This window comes from Pseudopipra pipra, chromosome 27 (genome assembly GCF_036250125.1).
Source record: "Pseudopipra pipra isolate bDixPip1 chromosome 27, bDixPip1.hap1, whole genome shotgun sequence".
In the NCBI taxonomy this organism is placed as follows: Eukaryota; Metazoa; Chordata; class Aves; order Passeriformes; family Pipridae; genus Pseudopipra; species Pseudopipra pipra.
In genome coordinates this window covers 4,365,608-4,385,595 of record NC_087575.1, presented here as the reverse complement: position 1 = coordinate 4,385,595, position 19,988 = coordinate 4,365,608, and the positions used below count along the sequence as shown (strand labels likewise).

General features: G+C 48.3%; 1 protein-coding gene across 1 annotated transcript in view; it reads left to right on the top strand.

Moving 5' to 3' along the window:
• ELL (elongation factor for RNA polymerase II) overlaps nucleotides 1-19,988 on the top strand; it is a 54,331-nt gene that overhangs the window by 16,705 nt on the left and 17,638 nt on the right. The window contains exons 2-5 of the mRNA XM_064637553.1: nucleotides 10,442-10,489; nucleotides 15,573-15,694; nucleotides 16,015-16,178; nucleotides 19,184-19,437. Coding sequence (XP_064493623.1) covers nucleotides 10,442-10,489; nucleotides 15,573-15,694; nucleotides 16,015-16,178; nucleotides 19,184-19,437 — 588 coding nt within the window. The remainder of the gene's footprint in view (nucleotides 1-10,441; nucleotides 10,490-15,572; nucleotides 15,695-16,014; nucleotides 16,179-19,183; nucleotides 19,438-19,988) is intronic.

The window sequence follows — 19,988 nt, the reverse complement described above, 5'->3', positions numbered from 1 at the left end:
GCTGGTGGAGAAGGGAAAGGGATATTCCAACTTCTGTCCCTGAGATAAAGGTGAAGGTGTTTAAATGAATGGGCAGTTTAGATTCAGTCCAGCAGTGACTAATAAAATTAAAATAGCTCTGAGGGTTCTGTGGCAGGGAAGGGGCTGGAACACCCTCCTGGAACAAGTCACGGATGCAGAAAATCCATTAACACAAACTGAAACTTCCTTTTCAGAGAGATGCAGGAATTGTATCAAAACTGGGGGAGGTTTTTTGTTGTTTTTTTTTTTTTTACTTGAAGGAAGGAAGCCCTCCTGGGTTATTACACTAAAAACTGGGCATGGTGTTCTTTCATTACAAGACATTTTTAATTGATTACCCGACTGCTTTTGATCAGTTCTGGGGGCTGAAAGTTGCACAGGGATGCAAAGGGTTGTTTTGTTTTTTTTTCCCCCCTGGAAAAAGCAGCTTTTCCTTCCCAAACCTTTGGAAATGGTGGGAGTTGGCTCTTGGCCCTGTGGCAATTAAACCCCCCCTGAGTAGGGAAGGGTTAATTGTGAATTTGGGTGGGAGTTTGTCCCGATTAAATGGCGGATAAATCAGCATTTCAGGAGATGAGACCTCACAATTATTGCTCCTTAACGAGCAGATCTCCCTTCCCTCCCCAGAAAAGCAAAGAGGAAAAACAGGGAATTAAAAAAAGCAGCTTTATCCCATTGGGAAATGTGCCTTTAGTCTCCAAACTTGGATTCCCAAGGGAAACCAACTCCGGGCTCCGCTGAGGATCCGGGGCTGTGCCAGAGTTAATTGGGAGCCACAACCCCCCTCCTTGAGCTTTTCCTGTTTCTGGCCTTACATGTTCCTCACACCACGAGTCCTGTCTGCTTTGGGGTGTGTTGGGAGCTCCCCCCCTTCGTTTCGGGGTGGGATTGGAGCCTCCTCTATTTTGGGGTGGGTTTGCAGCCCCCCCTCTGTTTTGGGGTGGATTTACAGTCCCCCCTCTGTTCTGGGATGGATTTGCAGCCCCCCCTCTGTTTTGGGGTGGATTTACAGTCCCCCCTCTGTTCTGGGATGGATTTACAGCCCCCTCTCTGTTTTGGGGTGTTACCCTGTTACTCTCACTGTCTCCACTGCCCCAGAAACTGAGGAGCAGGGCTTGCAGGAGTTCATTTGGTGGTTCCTGCTCTTGGGAAGGGCTCAGCCCAGTCGATGGGCTGCTCTGTTTGCCAGAGCCACGTTCTCCAGCCAAACAAGGCCTCCTGCTCTGCTGCGATCCGACTAAACTCAAGACCAATCCACAATACTTTAATTATTTCTCTAAGGATTCAAACCTCCTTTTAATTTTCTTCCTGAAAGGCATTGCCTGAACTGCATCTGTGCCCAGCTTTTTCCTTTCTAGTGGAAAACTACTGTACCTTGTGCTGGCCAAACATCTTGGCTCGACCATCCTGGGATTTTTCAGTCTCTTGGCGAGTTGGAGCTTCCTTCCCAAAGCCACCTTTCCCAAGGTTTGTGCTCTGGTGCTAAAGATGACCAGAGAGCATCAGACTGTGTCAGAGGCATCTGTTCTTTGGGAGTTGAAAGCTTTATTTTTGCAAATAGAGGGTCAGAAAAAACATGGCTTAGTTCTGCGCTAGGAAGCAAAAGAGGCCTTTGGAGCACTTCACTCGGAGGTACCAACCTGAAACAAAACAGTTTTACTGGGCTTGAGCATAAGACTTAAACCATCTCGGACATAAACCGTGGCTGGGGGTGAGTTTTGGTGGAATTGGTTGGTGCTGGGGAGGGTTTGGAAGGTGAGACCCACTGAGGAGCTTCGTACGTGGGAGAAATGAGGAAGCGAGAGGGGTTTGGGAAGCTGGGTGATGGCTCTCCTGAAAAATCAAATCAGAAACGTTTAAAAACTAGTCCAGAGGAGGCCACCGAGATCGTCAGAGGGATGGAAGACCTTTCCTGGGAGGAAAGGCTGGGAGGATTGGGATTGTTCAGCCTGGAGAAGAGAAGCTTTGAGGTGAAGGAGCCAACAGGAAGGATGGAGAGAGACTTTGGAGAAAGGCCTGGAGTGCCAGGACACAGGGAATGGCTTCCCACTGCCAGAGGGCAGGGATAGATGTGGTGTTGGGAAGGAATTCTTCCCTGTGAGGGTGGTGAGGGGCTGGGATGGAATTCCCAGAGCAGCTGTGGCTGCCCCATCCCTGGAAGTGTCCAAGGCCAGGCTGGAGCACCCTGGGCTGGTGGAAGGTGTCCCTGCCCATGGCAGGGGGTGCCACTGGATGCTCTTTGTGATCCCTTCCAACCCATTCCACGATTCTGTGGAAAAAAGAAGTAGAAAGGGGGCACTGAGCTGACCCGAGGCTGCTGAATGTCCCCTCCATCCCTGTGCTGAGTTCTGGTAGCCAGGCCAGGTGTTGGGGTAGCCAGGCTGGGTGTTTTGTTGGCCAGGCTGCATGTTCTGGTAACCAGACCGGGTGTTTTGGTAGCCAGGCCGGGTATTTTGGTAGCCAGGCCGGGTGTTGGGGTAGCCAGGCCGGGTGTTGAGGTAGCCAGGCCGGGTATTTTGGTAGCCAGGCCAGGTATTTTGGTAGCCAGGCCGGGTATTTTGGTAGCCAGGCTGGGTATTCTGGTAGCCAGGCTGGGTATTCTGGTAGCCAGGCCGGGTGTTCTGGTACCCAGGCCGGGTGTTTTGGTAGCCAGGCCAGGTGTTGGGGTAGCCAGGCCGGGTGTTCTGGTAGCCAGGCCGGGTGTTCTGGTAGCCAGGCCGGGTGTTCTGGTAGCCAGACTGGCTGCTGGGGTAGCCAGGCTGGTCTGTGTGTCCCATTTCTCCCTGCCCCTCCTTCCCTGAGCCGTGTCCCAAGGAGGCCCTGGCAGGGAGGTGTGGGGGGGTTGCCAGGGAGGTGTGAGGGGGTGTGAGGGGGTTGCCAGGGAGGTGTCAGGGGGTTGCCAGGGAGGTGTGAGGGGGTTGGCAGGGAGGTGTGAGGGGGTTGCCAGGGAGGTGTGAGGGGGTCACTTCACTGGTTTGATTCCAGTGCAGCTCCCACTGGCTGGATTCGAGTTCCCCGCTGGATTCGAGTTCCCCGCTGGATTCGAGTTCCCCGCTGGATTCGAGTTCCCCGCTGGATCCCGCAGCCAAGCCCCCCCAAACCCGCTGCCTTTCATCCCAGAGGATCTTTTGAAGGTGGATTAGCTGAGCTCAGGAGCTGCAGGCACGCGAGAGGGCCCGGGCTGCACGGCTGGCTCAGCTCTCGTGCCTGTGGGGTGACATCTTGATGACAGGGGACTTTAATTGCTCTCTGCTTTGCTGATCCAGGCTGTGTCCATGTAGGGACAGCACAAAGCACTCCCATTAGGCCATGGTTGGGGTTTGAACTTAATCAGGGGTGTCTTCCCCTCTCTGAACTTACTCAAAGGTTGAGTTTTCCTGTGTTTCAGTGCTTTAGATGCTCGGGTGTGTGGTGGGGAGGAGGTCTGCTCGTGGTGCTTCCTGCCTGAGGAGCTGGGAGTGGTGGATTCTGTATTTTAAGGAGCTGGGAATGGTGGATTCTGTATTTTAAGGAGCTGGGAATGGTGGATTCTGTATTTTGAGGAGCTGGGAATGGTGGATTCTGTATCTTGAGGAGCTGGGAATGGTGGATTCTGTATTTTAAGGAGCTGGGAATGGTGGATTCTGTAACCTGGAAGAGCTGGGAATATTGAATTCTGTATTTTAAGGAGCTGGGAATATTGAATTCTGTATTTTAAGGAGCTGGGAATGGTCAATTCTGTGGCTTTAAGGAGCTGGGAATGGTGAATTCTGTAACCTGGAAGAGCTGGGAATATTGAAATCTGTATTTTAAGGAGCTGGGAATGGTGAATTTTGTAACCTGGAAGAGCTGGGAATATTGAATCCTGTATTTTAAGGAGCTGGGAATGGTGAATTCTATGGCTTTAAGGAGCTGGGAATATTGAATTCTGTATTTTAAGGAGCTGGGAATGGTGAATTCTGTGGCTTGAAGGAGCTGGGAATGGTGAATTCTGTAACCTGGAAGAGCTGGGAATATTGAATTCTGTATTTTAAGGAGCTGGGAATGGTGAATTCTGTGGCTTTAAGGAGCTGGGAATATTGAATTCTGTATTTTAAGGAGCTGGGAATGGTGAATTCTCTGTTTTAAGGACCTGGGAGTGGTGAATTCTGTAACTTCAGAGTGATGGGAATGGTGAAAATCTGTAACCTGAAGGAGCTGGGAATGGTGAATTCTGTAACTTTGAGCTGGGAATGGTGAAATTCTGTAACTTCAGGGAGCTGGAATGGTGAATTCTGTAATTTTAAAGAGCTGGGAATGGGGAAATTATGTAACTTAACCAATGATTTCAGTAATATCAACTTGGGGGGGGTTGTTGAGGTGACACCTTAAACCCCCTTATTTTCTATCTTATAGAAACACTTGATTTTTGAGCCTGGAAAGTTAAAAGTACTGAGGCAGCAACATTTGTGCTGTAACAGCCCACTTCAAATGATGCAGTCACAACTGGTGTGTCTTTTTGCAGTTTTAGCAATTAAAAACTTTCAGATGCACAGCCTGCCATTTTTGGCTGGCATAAAAAGCTCTGGAGCATTTTATTGCTACTTTTTGCACTTCTGGGCAGGATTTGCTTTAATGTTACCAGTGATAATGTGCCCATTAATGCATATTAGGCAAATGATAAATGATAATAAACACAAACTACAGCTCAGAGTAATTGGGGAGCCTCCAGCTCCTAAAACTCCATCTAAAGCACCTTTTTTAAAAAAAATTATCTGTTTGAAAAGCTCCTGGAAGGGTGCAGGTGAATCCCAACTCCTCCCCCAGCATCCCTGTGACTGCCCTTCTCCCCCTGAAGCAAAAGTTGGGCTTTTTACTCCATGGTGGTGGATTTACATGGAATTTCCAAGGCTCTTTGTTGGATTTGAATGGCAAAGCTGTAATTTTGGAGCCTCAGCAGACTCAGTCCCATCTGTCCATGGCCTCAACTTCCAAATGGGATCCTTGGGAGGCCTTAAATTGCAGCTGGAAATCGTGTTGCCTTTGAATTCTGTGAGTAATAGATGGGACATTAAAAAAAAAAAGGACATTCAGGAGGCTTTTTACTGCTGTGGTTGTGGTAGGAGGCAAAGAGAAGCCCTGGAATAGTGGAATGTCTTGGGAGAGAAGCCTTTTGTCTCTCCCTAATATTCAGTGGCTCTCTCCTGGGCCAGCCTTGTCTAATTGACTGCCAGGAAACTTCACCCAGAAGTTGTGGGTGTATTCCAGGGTATTTTTTTTTTTCCCCCCTGGGATTTCACATTTCTCTCTGTTAATGAACTCGGAGGGGTCTCCTGGGAGTCTGTCACTGGGGAGATTTGCTCTGCAGGGCCTGGGGGGTGTGTTTGAAGCAAAAATGGGAGTGGAAAACGAGATCTGGAGGTTCTGTTCAGCCCTGCAGGAGCTTTTCCCAAGTATCCAGGTGTGCTCAACCCAGGAATCCTCCCAGATTCCTGATCTGACCTCTTTTATTCCCAGAGGAAGCAAAGGAGGGACTTTTTTTTTCCTAAATTTGGACCTCCCTGCTTGGCCAAAAGAAACATAACCTGGCCATAACCAAAGAATTAAAGAGGAACTTGGAGTTTGGGGTATTAAGAGCCTGAAATTTGTGCATTTTGTTCTCATTTTTGTCACTGGTTTCTGAGGTGCAGCAGCTTTACCCGGGCACTTGTTTTACCTGGAATTGCACGTGAGGGTTCAAAATACCCCCTTAATGCCAGCCTTGGTTAACAGGATTTTATAGTTTCTGTTTATTGGAATTCTTGCTGCTAATTTTAACTGTTTGCAAGAAGTTTTTAGGTTCTGAAAATAACCCCCCTCCCCTCCCCAATCCCAACATAAATAAGGGTAAATTTTCAGTTGCACTCTGGGCATTTGTGCCTCTGAAGGTTCCACAAAGCAGGACAAAAACACACCAATACTAAGTTTAGGCAAATATTTTCCATAGAACGCTGCCTCCAGTATGAATTCCAGTAAATACATGACAGAACTTCCCAAAACAACATCTCCTTTAATTATCTGTATTTCCCTGAAGAAACGGGAAGGTTTCCAGCTGGTTACTTGACCTGAGGATTTCCAGTGTCCTGTGTAGGAAATCATCCCTAATAGAGTGTTTTATTAACTTTTAATTCAATTCTTCTGTGTTTTATTGACGCTCTCTTGTTCCTCCTACTCTTTCCTCAGCTTCCACGTGCCAGATGTGGAGTATTTAAAGTGTGAGGAGCTCTCTGTGTGCTGCCACCACCTCTGAGAGCTTTCAGAGTCTCTGTAAAGGTTTGCTGTCTCCCCTCTGTCCCAGGGAAACCAGAGGACGAGCGTAAAACCATGATAATAAAAGCCAAATATCTTGTGGGAGCTCTGGGGATGAGCTGTGGGGTTTTTTTTGGTTGAATCTCATGACTTTGGAAATAATCTTACAAAAAGCACTTGGGCCTGTTGGGGTTTGGTTCTTGTTGGCATCCCAGAGCAGAGCTCTGGTGTTGGAAAACTTGCTGCTTTATTTCTCCACCTTTCCCAGAGAATCCAGGAGGAGCTGTGGGAGGCAGGGAATTGGGCATGGAAGTGTGGAAATGCTCTTTCCAGATAGGAAATAAGTGAAATTTTACGGAGTAGAACACGGGGTCTGCTCAGACCCCTTCTTGAGGGTCTGCTTTCCAGTCAGGCAGGGCTGGTAATTCCAGTTTGGGTAGATCTGGGGGAAAGCTGTGGTTTGGATGTTCCTTTGGAAGTTGTTCCTGCAGAGCTTTGGGGCACCAGTGAGTTGAGCTGCAGGAAGGACTTTGGTTTGTTCCAGCAGCTCCTTTGCCGTTCCGGTAACCGGGGAGGAAACTCCAGGCAGCTCCTTGTGGGACCTGGCAACCAGCAGAGCCCCGGGGATGCTGTGCCAACCTTCCAGCCCTGCTTCAGGAAGCCTTTGGCTGGAACAGTAGTGGGGAGCAGGAGTGGAATTCCTGCCTCTGAGGGGTGTTTAAAGGGGCTTCGATCGCTCCCACGCATCCCAGGAATTGTGCTGCTTCCCACCTGCACCTCTCCAGGGCTGTGGGGTTGGAACAGCTGGTCCCTGGCACAGCAGAAAAGCTGCTGAGCTGGCAGGTGGCTGCTGGAAAGGGACCTGAACTGTGTTTTCCTTGCTTGGAGTTTTGTCTCTCACCAGCTGCCGGTCCCCGCGGGTCTCGTGGGGGGGTAGAGCAGGAATCCAAGGGGGGAGGTTGTGCAGTGGCCCCGTTGCTTGGGCAGATGTGGCTTGTTTTCCCTCCACAAGGGTGAGGTCTCACCAGCATCCTTGATTTAGCCAGGATTTACTGCATCCTGGGAGCTGGTGTGCTCTGGGAAGGGCAGGGCTGTCCCCACAGCGGTGCCGTGGTCCCGCCCCGGGGCTCAGGGGGTGACTCGTTTTCACTGGAAAGACAAGAGGGAAGGAGCTTGTTCCCTCCAGAGGTGGATGGAATGACATTTCTAGGAACTGCAAGGCAGGAAGTTCACTCATGGCATCACCAAGGAAGAAGGATCAGGTGACTCTTTGGTGACTCTTTAGGAGATGACACAGGGATTTTGGAAGTGGCAGCAAAAACTCATTAAAATTGGGGTTCCTCCACACAAGAGCATCCAAGAAGGTTAATCCAAATGAAGATATAAACCCAAATACGGTTTTAATTTGGTTTAACTTAATTCCTCTGTTTGCTTGTGTTCTGGAGGAAGGTGTTCACACAGGGATTTAATTTCATCTAATAAGAGTACTTGGGTTCATATCCTTAATTAGTTTAGGGTGTGCACGTGTTCTCTTCTTCCACGAGCGTTTTCAAACGACCTGTAGCCAAGGAACTGGACACCAGGGAAGTGATGCCCATGTAGGTACAGGGATGGTGTTGCTGAGAAGCCAAGACACCTGGAGTGCTGTGTCCAGTTCTGGGCCCTCAGCTCAGGAAGGACTGGAGCTGGAGCCTGGTGCAGGTGCAGAGGAGAGCAACGAGGCTGGGGAAGGAACTGGAGCACAAGTGCTGGGAGGAGAGGCTGAGGGAGCTGGGGGGGCTCAGCCTGGAGAAGAGGAGGCTCAGGGGAGACCTCCTCACTCTCTACAACTCCCTGACAGGAGGGGGGAGCCAGGGGGGGTTGGTCTCTTTTCCCAGGCAACCATCAGCAAGACAAGAGGGCTGGGTCTGAAGCTGTGCCAGGGGAGGTTTAGGTTGGATATCAGGAAGAATTTCTTTGCAGAGAGGGTGCTCAGCCATTGGAATGGGCTGCCCAGGGAAGGGGTGGATTCTTCATCCCTGGAGGTTTTTAAGCTGAGACTGGATGTGGCATCAGTGCCATGGGCTGGGAACCACAGCGGGGTTGGATCAAGGCTTGGATTGATGATCTCGGAGGTCCCTTCCAACCCAGCTGATTCTGTGATTCTATGATTCCCTTCCCTGCCTAAAAAGGGAAGCTGGAATGGAGCAGTGTCTTTCCAGTATCCATCTCTTCCGTGGGATCCCTTGTGTGGAGCGTGGCAGGGAGTTCCAGTGATATTCCTACACTGGGGCTCCCAGACAGGACAGCTCAGGAGCCTCAAAGTGCTGAACCTTGGGAAACACATCCCAACTTTGCCATTGCACAAACACTCCAAGCTTGACATCCCCCAACTTCAAACCGGTTCCTTTGCAGGTTGGGGAATTTATAAGTTCCACAATTAAAGCTCATCCTGATTTGTGCAGCAGGACTTTGGTTCCTGCCTCCTCACCCCACTTCCCTGCTGCTCACCACCTTTCTGTTCCACTTCACTTCCCAGAAGGACCAGCAGAAAACTTCACCAATCTGTAATTTGCTGCACGAGAACCACATGGGAGGTTGTTGCTTTCTCAAAAATGCCCAGTTTTTTTTCGTGTTTCCAATGCCTGGAGTTCTCTGTTCCTCCTGGAGCTTTCTGGCCACGCTGCAGAGCACGGGGCGAGCACGCAGAGCTGGCCAGGCTGGCCATGAGCAGCCTGCTGTGGAATGCAGTGTCGTGGCACTCGAGGAATCCACTGATCTCTGGACCAAGAGCAAGATGTTGTTTATTGTTGCTTTATAAAGGTTGTTTCGGGTCTATAAAACTCGTTCCCCGGCGCTGTCGGCTCCGAGCGAATCATAAATGTCCTGGGTGTGAGGCACATCTGCTGAACGGGGTTGGAGGGGCTCTGGGCAGGCTCAGACTCTGTCTTGGGCCGGGGTTTATCCATCTGGGCTCAAAGGATATTTTTTTTCCTGGTGAATTGATCCCTTTTTGTGTTGATATCAGCGTATCCTGGCTGAGATTCCGGGCTGAAAACGCTCGGAAAGGTTTTGTGAGAGACGATGATGAACTTCAGGGGTTTCGAGCTGTTTAACTCTTTTGCTGCTTAAGTCTAAATGTCTGCTTCTGTGATCCATTGGGGATTGATCCATTGGGGATTGATCCATTGGGGATTGATCCATTGGGGATCAATCCCTGTGACACAAACAGTCCAACACACACGCCCTTTGAACTTGGGATCCTAAAGCTCTTCCTGGGGATTATTTTGTGTCTCCCATGTGTATGTGGCAACATTTTCACTCCTAAATGATCCCTCGACCTCTTTGTAAATTCTTTTATCCCTTTGGAAAAAGGGCCTTCCCAGCTGGGAGCCCAGTGGAGCACAACCTCTGTCTTGGGATGTCGGGTGGTATTTAGAAAATAAAACCTACAATAAAGCCCCAATCCTGCTGAAATTGGAAGGAAACAAAACTTAGCCTGGCTTGAATTGGGTCTGTTCTTTCTTTCCCTGTAGGTAAAACCTCAGGTGAGGGTTGGAACCCAAAAGCCTTCGTGATCTCTAAAATCCCAGCGAAACAAAAAGAGCCACCACGGGGCAAAAAAAGGCCGAAATTGGGCGGTTTGGGGCAGATTTGAGGGGGTTTTAGAGCTCACAGGAATATGACTTTTTAAATGTAAGCAAATGGATCTGGAGGAAGAGGCTGATGGTTGAAACAGGCAACGTAACAACAGTTTGCTTTTCCAAGCTTTCTCTTGGAAAAAATCTGCTTCGCGTCTCCTCGGGCCGAGATCTGTAATAAATTTTCCCTTCAAGTGTCCATTTTTTTAACTCAAAACTTATATAAAACACCAGAGAGAGACTCAGCTGAGCTGTTCTGTGCCCGAAATGTGGTGTAGGGAGGAATGAAGTGTCACCTCTGAGCTGTTCTGCACCAAAGGTCACCTCGATTTTATCCCTTTTCTAGGTATAAATCTCTTATCTCAGGAGTTTTTGTCTTTTCTTGCTCTGTATTTCCCTAAATTTACCTTTAAAAAACGTTATAAACTAAGAAAAAAAAAAATACAGGTGGAAAAAATCAAGCTGAGATGTTTTTTGGTGGTGAATGTTGGAGCTTTTATGTTTCTCTGAGGTAATTTTTGGTTTTTCATTTGTTTTTTTTTTGTTTTCTATAGGATGCTGTGACGTCAAAACCAGTCATCCAGTTTCAAGGAAGCCAAGGGGTAAGTTTGTGTACCTGGATTGCCTTGGGAATTCCACAGCTGATGGCAGGAATTTGTTCCAGCTCAAGGAATGATGATGCTCTGAGTGCTGAAAGGGGGAGGTTGAGAGGTCCAAAGAAAGCTTTTTTTTCCCCCCCTTTGTTCCCTTACCTCGCTAAACCCACATGAAATCCAGCTTTGGAAGGTGAAATCCAGCTTTGGAAGGCCGTGCTGATGGGTAGGACAAGGAAAAGAGCACAGCAATCCATGGAAACCTCACCTGTATCCCAAGGGAACAACACCTGGTAGAGTCAGAGCAGGACTTTGTGGCTCCCACTTATTTCCAGCAGCAAAAATTCCGAGTTTTTGGAGCTTTGTTTAACATCCCTGTGCCATTCCTGTGAGTACCAGCAGTTATTTTCTGTTTAGGAGTTTTATTTCTCCAACTTCTGCTCTGATGCCTGAACTCCAGGGTATTTTTAGCCCCTGGAAAGGCTCCGTGGTGCCAGTTGCTGACAACGTTGAGATTTACGTGCTGGTGTTGCTGGTAAAGCCATGCAGCTCTTCAGTGAGCTTGAAAAATGTCATTTAAATACCTTTCATTTATAAAAAAAACCCCTCTCTCTGCGTTCAGCTTTAGGCTTTGCATAAAGAAGGGGAATTTTAATTTTTAAATATATTTTTTTTCTTTCCCCCCCCAAGAATCTGGACTCAGCTGTGAACAGCTTCTCGTTTTTATTTTTATGCCACTGGCACGTTAAAACTTTCAGAAAGTTGCTTGAATTAAGCAGGCACTAAATCCAGCACCTTGGCCTTGCCCACATACCACTTTGTGACATTATTCTCACTAATAGCACACAGAAAATACAGCAGGAAAGACATGATTGTTATTGTAAGTTCAGAATTAAAATACAGAGCTCCTCGTCCTGGGAAATACAGAAAGGAGCAATTTCCAGGTTTGGTTTTTTGGGTTTTTTTTTTTTACTTTATTTAGAATTAAACTTCCCTGAAAGTCGAGATCAAAATCAAAAGTGAGTGGGGGGAAAATTATTTTAAAGACGTGTGGATTTGTCTTTATTAGAAGAAAAACAGCTTTGCACGTCCTAAAGAATAAAAAACTGGGAATGCTTTCCCTTTGGAGAGCAGCACCTCGTGAGGATCTGCCCCTGACTTTTCCTGTAAAGCTGCTTAAGTTTTGGAAATGCCTCCCCTTGATATATATATTTTTTTTTAACTTGAGAAGTAGCAAAAGGAAGGGGAGAACAGCTTTAAAACACTCCCCTGCCCTGAGGCTCTTTGGGTTCCACGTGGATCCGAGGTGGACAAGGCTTAACAAAAAAACCACTGTTTGAGAAGGCTGTGGTTTCTTATTGTAATTCAGAATATTTTCAAATTATGTGGGATATTTTCAAATTGCAAGTAATATTTTCGGATGACGTGGTCCTCACAAAAATCAATATTTATTGTATTGGAGCCCTTAACTTCCAGAGAGGATTTTTTTTTGGGGGGGAGTTGGGAGAGCTGCCAGTTACCTGTGTGAGCCCCTGGAAAAGGGGGTGGGAGGAGGATGTGGCACCCAGGGCTGACCTCAGCTCGTTAATTAATTGCCCTGACGAGTTAAAGGCCAAAGGTAGAGCTTTGAAGGGAGCAGAGAGAGGAAAAAGAGCTCTTTGTCCCTTCAGGATTATTTTTCCTGGGTATGACAAGGAGCTGGCAGCTGGGGAACCATCTGCTTTTAAGGGTAGGACTCTCAGGATTCTCCTGCTTTTAGGAACTGAGGCTTGAAATGCTTTCCAGGGATCCTCCATCAGCTGGACTCCGGAGAGAATTCCAGGAATTTCACAGGCTCTCAGATCCAGATGATGCCATTAAAACATATTTTGTTTAGCTGCTTATTTTTTAAATCATTTCTTCCACTATTCCTTGATTCCCCCATTTGTTGCCTTCCTGTTTTGCTTCCCAAAAAAACGTGGCTCTGGGGGAATCCCATTACCTTTTGTACATGGGATTTCAAAGTGGTGTGGGATTTTAGTAATTATGAGGTTTTAATAGTGGGAATTTTCTGTGCAAATGTCCCCCTCACAAGAAGGGAAAGCTTTACTTGATGATTAGGGGAGGCAGGGCATAAAATAAGAATGTGTTTTATATATATATATATATATATATATTTATTTATTTATTTATTTATTCATTCATTCATTCATTTTATATATAGGAATGTGCTTCTTCTTTAATTCTCCAGAAGCCTTTAAATTACTGTGTCCATGTCTTTTTACCTCTTCCAGTGTCAGGGATACTTTCAGTTGCTAATAGACAGAAAAGCAGCTTTCATGTTTGATACACTAATTAACCAGGGGAGGGAATTGTTGGGAATGAAACAGCAGGTCGGGAAGGTGTTTTAGAAAAGGAGGATTTGGGTTCCAGCCCAAAATAAAACAGCTCTTCCAGTGGCAAGGCACAAAAACCTCCTGCACGGGCCCTGGTCTGGATGGAATCTCTCAGGAGTTTATAAAAAGCTGGGATGTATTTCTCTGCAGCAGTGCTGGTCTTGTTAATGGCTTTTGCAGGGCAATATTCCGTGGAATAATCACAATTTCAGTCCTGGTAACCAGCTTGTAACGAGCAGAGTGTTGCTCTGCTTTCAGCTGCTAAAATGGGACTGTGGACATGCCTTGAGAACAGCACCTGGTTGGTAGTTTTTCATCACAAAGTGAGTTATTTTGGGTGGTTTTTAAGGTTTTATGCCCGTTTCTTGAGCATTTCGCTCGTTTCAACGTGCACATAAATTAGAATTTCAGAGCCTGAGTTAGGAGCAGTGATAGTTATGCACAACTGGGCAAGGAAAGGCTGAAAAAGCTTCTATTTTGGTCAAAAAGACATTCAGAGTCAGAGCTCAGGTTGGGTGAAATTTGCAGGTGCTCAGTGGGGAGAGAAGAGAAGGAACTGAACTGGGAGGGGGGTAAAAAAAAACCCCTTCAGGTGCCAAAACCACGTGTGTTGTGGAGCTTTTTAACGTGACTGTTGGGGGAAAAAATCCCATTGCTTTGTGATGGGAAAACACAACGTTTCTCCCAATTTCTGGGCCTGAAGTTGTGCTGGTGTTAATAGAGGGGGGTGAAAAATCTCCATTCAGAGCCCTCCCTGCCCAGCTGAATGTTACTTGAAAGAGGGGAAACAGAAGTCACATCTGTACCGAGCTATTTTTAAGTGTCTCTGGTTACTGGTGCAGCGCTCAGCACCAAAATTAGGGCTCCCTCAAAGCAGTCCCCATGCTGATTTGGTGGCTTGAGAAACCTTCTGTTTTCAGCTAAAAATAATTCCTAGATAACGGCCCCGGGTTTCGTACACTCCACTTTTCAGTACTGGAGTGACTCTGCCTCCTGCCTCCTTTTCCATCCTCGGAAAAAGCTGCAAAAAACCTACAAAAATGCCCAAATTGGGGCTCCTGGAGCAGCTGATTTTTTTTTTTTCCCCCCCAATGGTAAAATCAGGAGCGAGGAGAAAGTTCTGTGGTGTGTGAATATATGGTTTGGTTGCTTTCCTATTTTGCTTCCTCCGGGGAATCCCGTTAACTTTGGTGTGCAGTGGGGTTTTTTTAAAGCCAGTGGTGTGAGATCTTAGCAGTTGGAATTACGAGGTTCTAATGGTGGGAATTTTCTGGGCAAATATTCCCCTCTCACAGGGGAAGGAAAGCTTTTCTTTTACAAACTCAAATTGTTTGGGGCACAACTCGATCCCCCCGACCGAGAGCTCCGGAAGGGGAACAACCCCCTTGAATTCACTTTTCTCCCCGTTCCCATTGAATTAATCTGCAAAAATACCCCCAATCTGCTGGTTCCAGGACTTTTCTTCTTGTAAAGCAGAAGGGAATTTTATTTCCCCTGCCCTGGGTGGGGGCAGAGGGTGCAGGGCCAGATTAAAAGGGCTCCAGGCCGGTGCTGCACGTTTGGCAGGGGAGATAACGGGGCTCCTCAGGGAGGGCCCAGCAGCACCCACATCCCCCCCAAATCTGCTCCCAAGTACTTTTAGCCCCGGATCCTGGGGATAACTCGTCCCTCTGTATAAAACAAGGCTCAACTGGGGGTTTCTGGGCTTGCCTTTGGAAGAAGGGAGCTCTGTTTGAGGGCAGGGAGACGCTGCGGGGGCTCAGCCCGAGAACGTCCCTGTGGTTTAGCAGAGGGGCACAGATGCTCTGGGTCGCCTTCCAGGCTGCTGGAGACATCTGAGGTCAAAAGGAAACCACCCAAAAACCCCTCCTGTCCCGGCAGCAATCCTTCCTGAGCACAGTCAGATGGGGATGGTTTTGCTGGCAGTGTGTATTTTCTGCATTTATGTGGCAATCCGGGTAAATATAAACCCGTGCGGTTGAGTGCAGCCCAAAATAGGTTGCAACTGATGTTCCTTCTGTCTGGTTTTTCTGGGAGCCATCTTAATTATCAAATATTGATGTGATAGTAGAGCTCAGAGGCTGACATTTATGTTGGATCTCCAAATGCAGGGGGGGGAGAGAGAGTTTCCCTTTTGAAAAATGAATGGCTCGGGGTGAGGGGGAAGAAGGAAAAAACAATGCAGGGATGGCTGTGGAGTTGTCTGAGGAGCACAGTTAATGCTTGATTAAATATTTAATTTAGCAGCAGCGTCACACTCTACTGTGAGCCATGAAATCTTGTTATGGAATTATAATATCTTAAAAAAGAAGAAGGGTGCTACCTAGTGACCTGGCTGGTGCTATGTTTAGTGCTGGCTCACTAATTCGAAAGAAACAAGCCCTGAGTGTTCTAAATTGAATATAAACAGTCTGTTTTGAGCCTGAATCAATAGAATTGGGTCAGATTCCTAGAGCAAGGTTATTGTGGGCTCTGCTAGAGAGGCAGCAAGTCCCCTGCTCGCATCTCTGTGCTGTCTGTGGCTGCCCCACACACAGTGGGATAACTCGAATTCTCCTCGCAGCCTCTTGCCCTCCTCTCCCTCCTGTGCAGAAATCCAGGTGCTTTACTTGCACAGTGGGTGGCAAAATGCCTAAAAGCACCGTGGCTGCAGGAGAGCAGGGTTCTGTGTCAGCCTGGGGCACCCAGGTGACCGATGGTTTCCCTCTCCCCAACAGCACATCGCGATCCCGAGGCCCGACCGACCGACGGAAGTGAGGACCTTCACGTTTTACCTTTCAAATATTGGCAAGGACAGCCCCCAGGGGAGCTTTGACTGCATCCAGCAGTATGTATCCAGGTGAGTGGTACCTCCAAAAAAAAAAAAAAAAACCCAGCCTTTTTTTTTTTTAACTTACCTTCCGTGGCATCTTTTCCCTGACAAACCTGGACAAAGCTCAATAGGTGCTCTTCATTTTTAGGGTCTTTCTCATCTGTCTGAGCGTGGTTTTGGGAAGCATCTGAGTTCCCTCCTGAGCTCCCTGAGTTTTGGAAGCATTTGAGTTCCCCCTCAGCTCCTCTGCGTCCCCCACTAATATTTAACTGGCACAACCCCAGTTGTCCCCCGGTGTCATTTGCAGTGTCAGAAGGATCTTTTCCATGGTTTTATTTTTTTCTCAGCAATGGCAATATCCACCTGGATTGCCTTGGGAGCATACAGGACAAAATCACCGTGTGTGCTACTGATGATTCCTACCAGAAGGCGAGGCAGAGCATGGCCCAGGCCGAGGAGGAGACGCGCAGCCGGAGCGCCATCGTCATCAAACCCGGGGGGAGATACGTAGGTAAGCCCCCCTCTCCATTCTGGGGGCTCTTCTCCAGGTTCTGGAGCCATTGCTGACGTTGTTTGCTTGCCCATGGCAGTCTCTGGTGGTTCCTTAGGGGTGTCTGGTTTAAGGTGTTGCTCTCCTTGTTGTGTCGCCTTCACGGTTCCATCATCGCCTCAGGGCTCTGCCCAGAGCAGCTGTGGCTTCCCTGTCCCTGCAAGTGTCCCAGGCCAGGTTGGATGGGACTCAGAGCAATCTGGTCTTAGTGGAAGGTGTCCCTGCCCACGGCAGGGGGTGGAACTGGGTGATCTTTAAGGTCCCTTTCCAGCCAAACCATGGTGGGACTCTGCGCGCGGCGCTGTCGGGGCCGTGTGTGTGCAGTGACATCCCTGGCTGGCTGCAGGTCACGTCTGTCACGCTGGGAGCACCCTGCTGACCCATCACAGTGTCTGTGCCCATGGCCAGCTCAGCTAAAACGTGCCACACAGCTGGGGTGTGTGCCCACTCCAGAGCAGAACGTGCCACGGGTCGTGTTAATGAACAGAGAGACCACAGCAGTGCTGCAGCCTGGACAGACCATCTCAGGACAGCAGGAGGAAAACCTGAGGAGAGGAAGTAAAACCGTGGCAAATATCACAAGGAACCTGCAGAGACCCAGCTTTAGGCTGCTTAATCTCAGGTCACAAACTCAGGGCACAAACACGAAGCAGAAAGCAGAGTTTGGTTATTTTTTTCTTTCTGAGGCAGCTGTTTTTCCTGCAGCCCATGTGATCTGTAGCCAGTCTCTGCTCAGAGGATCTGTGATGAGAAGGGTGAAGTTGCAAAATGTAGAACTGACCCTGACTCACTGGCAGAGTGCTCAAAGGCTGAGAAACGAGATAATAATCAGGAAGGAAATGCATTGATTTCCTGTAGGCTAGAAGATTATTTTGTTTAGCTCCTCTTTGAGAACATTACAGTAAGTGCATGAAGTTAAGGCTCGTGAGGGAGAAGCTTCTCAAAAGCAAATTGCTTCCCGGGGAGCCGGAGCAGAACTTCTTTGATTTAAAAATACCCCTTGCTAAAACCTTTTACTGCCCTGGAAATGGAGCTGTGTAAAAGCAGTGGCCGCTCCTAGATAAGATGTCAGCGTTGAAGACAGGAGGAGGGGAGCACTGGTCCAAGAAGGAAGAGCCTGGAAAGGCCAGTCCTGGTGTGGGATACGCACATTCCCGGTGTGCCAGCACCATCAGCTGATTCCCATTCCCGGCAGGCCGGGCTGGAGGGGCAGCACTGGCTCTCACATTTCCATGAGAACACGGAGCTCAGCACTTCAGCGGCAGTGGAGTCATTCCAGGCAGCTCAGATGTGGAAAAATTTATAGGAAATGTTGAAATTGGAGAGCGGCAAGAACTCGCAGATGTGAACTGGCACTTGGATAAATCCATGTGTAAATAGATGCCTGCAGGTAAAGCTGCAGGGGATGTGTGTGCTTAACATCCACACTAAACGTGTGTGTGCATCCATATCCATGCACCTGCATAAATATTTTAAGATCCTTTGTGTTCTGGCTTAACTCAGTTGTTTTGTTTTGTTTGGTTTTGTTTTTTTTTTCTTTTCCTATCACTGCACATTTTGGCTGCAGCCTCAAGTGGAAACCTCCCAATGTGTGTTTTTACTGTCCGTGACCTGGCAAACAGTTCAGGGAGCTCTAGAAAGCTGACGAATCTTCTCTCGTCCCCGTTGCTGGAAACAAAAAAAAAAACCCAGTTGACCTCTGGATTTTGGGGGATGTTCTAAACTGCAGGAATCGTTGCTGTCCTGCCTCTCTCACCTTAGCTCAGCCCTGACAGGAGGTTGGTTTGCTCAGAGCAACCCCGTGGTGGTGTGTGATTAAAAAAAAAGCCAGGAAATGGGGCCTGGGTTACGCAACCCGAGCTCAGCCAAACAAACAGTGCAGACAATCCCCAGTATCTTGAGATGACTCAGTTGGGAACGTGGCTTCCTAGCAGTGGAGAAGTGCCATCCTGGAATAAACCTCCGAGAGAGACGCTCGCAGGAAGCGCCGGGGGTTGTTTGTCCCGGCGAAGGTCACTTTCCCTCCAGCCCAAGGGATTATTGGTTGGGCCTCCACGGCCTCCAGACCTTGGAACCTGCCCCTTTTCTTCCCAGATTTTGCTTGGTTTGGTGGCAGGAAGCTGGCTGTGGCACCTGCTTCTGTGTTCAGAAGAGCCCAGGTCTTCGATTTGGGGCTGCTGTGAGGGTCTGTCTGTCGGTGGGAATGGGAAAAACGAACTCTTGGATCGTGCTGTGGGCATCCAGGAACCACACCGAGGAAGCCCAGGTGCACTTTGGAGGCAGCTTTACGTTCTCAGCTCTCTGAAAACTCAACTGGAGGGTTGAAGCAGCTCTTAGCCCAGGGCAGAAGGGGTTATTCTATGAGCACAGACAGCACCCTGATGAATAGGCTGATGGCCCAGTGTCAGCCCCATTCATGGGGCCGTGTTTGGAGGGGGAAGGGAAGTGGACCCAGCCCCATAAAGTTCCTATTGTTCTAAAAGCAGAAACATCTGCTGGAGGAGCGTTTTTGCTGAGCTCAGCAGCGGGGAGCCGCTCGTTGACCAGTTCTGGTCTTTCCACTCCCGTATTTCCACTCTTCTGCATAATAATGCAGAATTTTCTTCTCATAGGGGAGGAGGGGGGGGAAAAAAAATAGTTAGATTAACCGTGGGGATACGTGCACTTGGGATAAACGAAAAGCTGGCAAACAAAGGGAGCTTTATGTGAGCTGGTGGCCAATAACACTCAGGTTTCCAGAGCTTGGTGTTGCTGTTTACTTGTTACGAGCTTGTCATGAACCATAAAACTCCTGGGATGCTCGTTCCGTGTCGGAGCGGAGGGGGTTGTGCTGGTTGTGTTTTGTCCTTCCTTGTCATCTTGTGGCACTTTCAGAGGGCCTGCTGAACTCCTTTTGTACGTTGTTGACAGCCCACTGGCCTCTTGCAAGGTGGCTGCTGCAGTTCACTGTTCTCATCTCATTTTAGGCAAAAAGGTTCAGGTGCGTAAACCTGCACCAGGAGCTTCCGATGCTGTTCCCTCCAGGAAGCGCCCAACGCCAGTCAACCTTGCCAGTGCAATAAAGAGAGGCAATAGTGCCATTTCTCAGAGACCCTTCAAAGATAGGGTTGTGCACTTACTGGCACTAAAGCCTTATAAGAAACCTGAACTTATTCTCAGATTGCAGAAGGATGGACTTTCTCAGCAGGACAAGGATTTGCTGGATAACCTTCTGCAACAGGTTTGTACTCTTTTGACGGAGGCGACGATTTTTAGGTAAAGGGAAATGTCTTCTCAGAACCCCTCCCTTGTCAGTCTTAACCTGTTATCTCCAAACTGCAGCTCAGTGTGTCTCTAAAGGCCGTGGGTGACACAGTTCCCAGCTCAGGGTGCTGTTGCAGAGATAGCAGGGTCAGGGGGGTTTGCAACCAAGCTGGATGATTTTGGCTCACCAGATCAGTCCTGTCAGAGGAACACTTCTGCTTGGTCTGACAGAGGATCTACAACTTCCTTGATTTGTTATAACCTGTCAATGTCTGTATTTTTATCCTCGTGGACCTAAAGGAGCAACTCTGTGTGTTGGTACATGGGTTTTTTCTATGTGAAGGAAAAGATGTCCCCTCTCTTTTTGTTTTTTTTTTTGTATTGCTCTGAGCCTTTCCTGCTTGGAAGTGCCACTGGTTAGGTGTGAAGATCATGCAGCTTCTTGCCAAGCACATTATTTGTATGTCAAGTGTGAAAGCTGTCTCCAAGCTGAATCAGTTCCTAACACTTGGGAGTCACGTTGAAGGT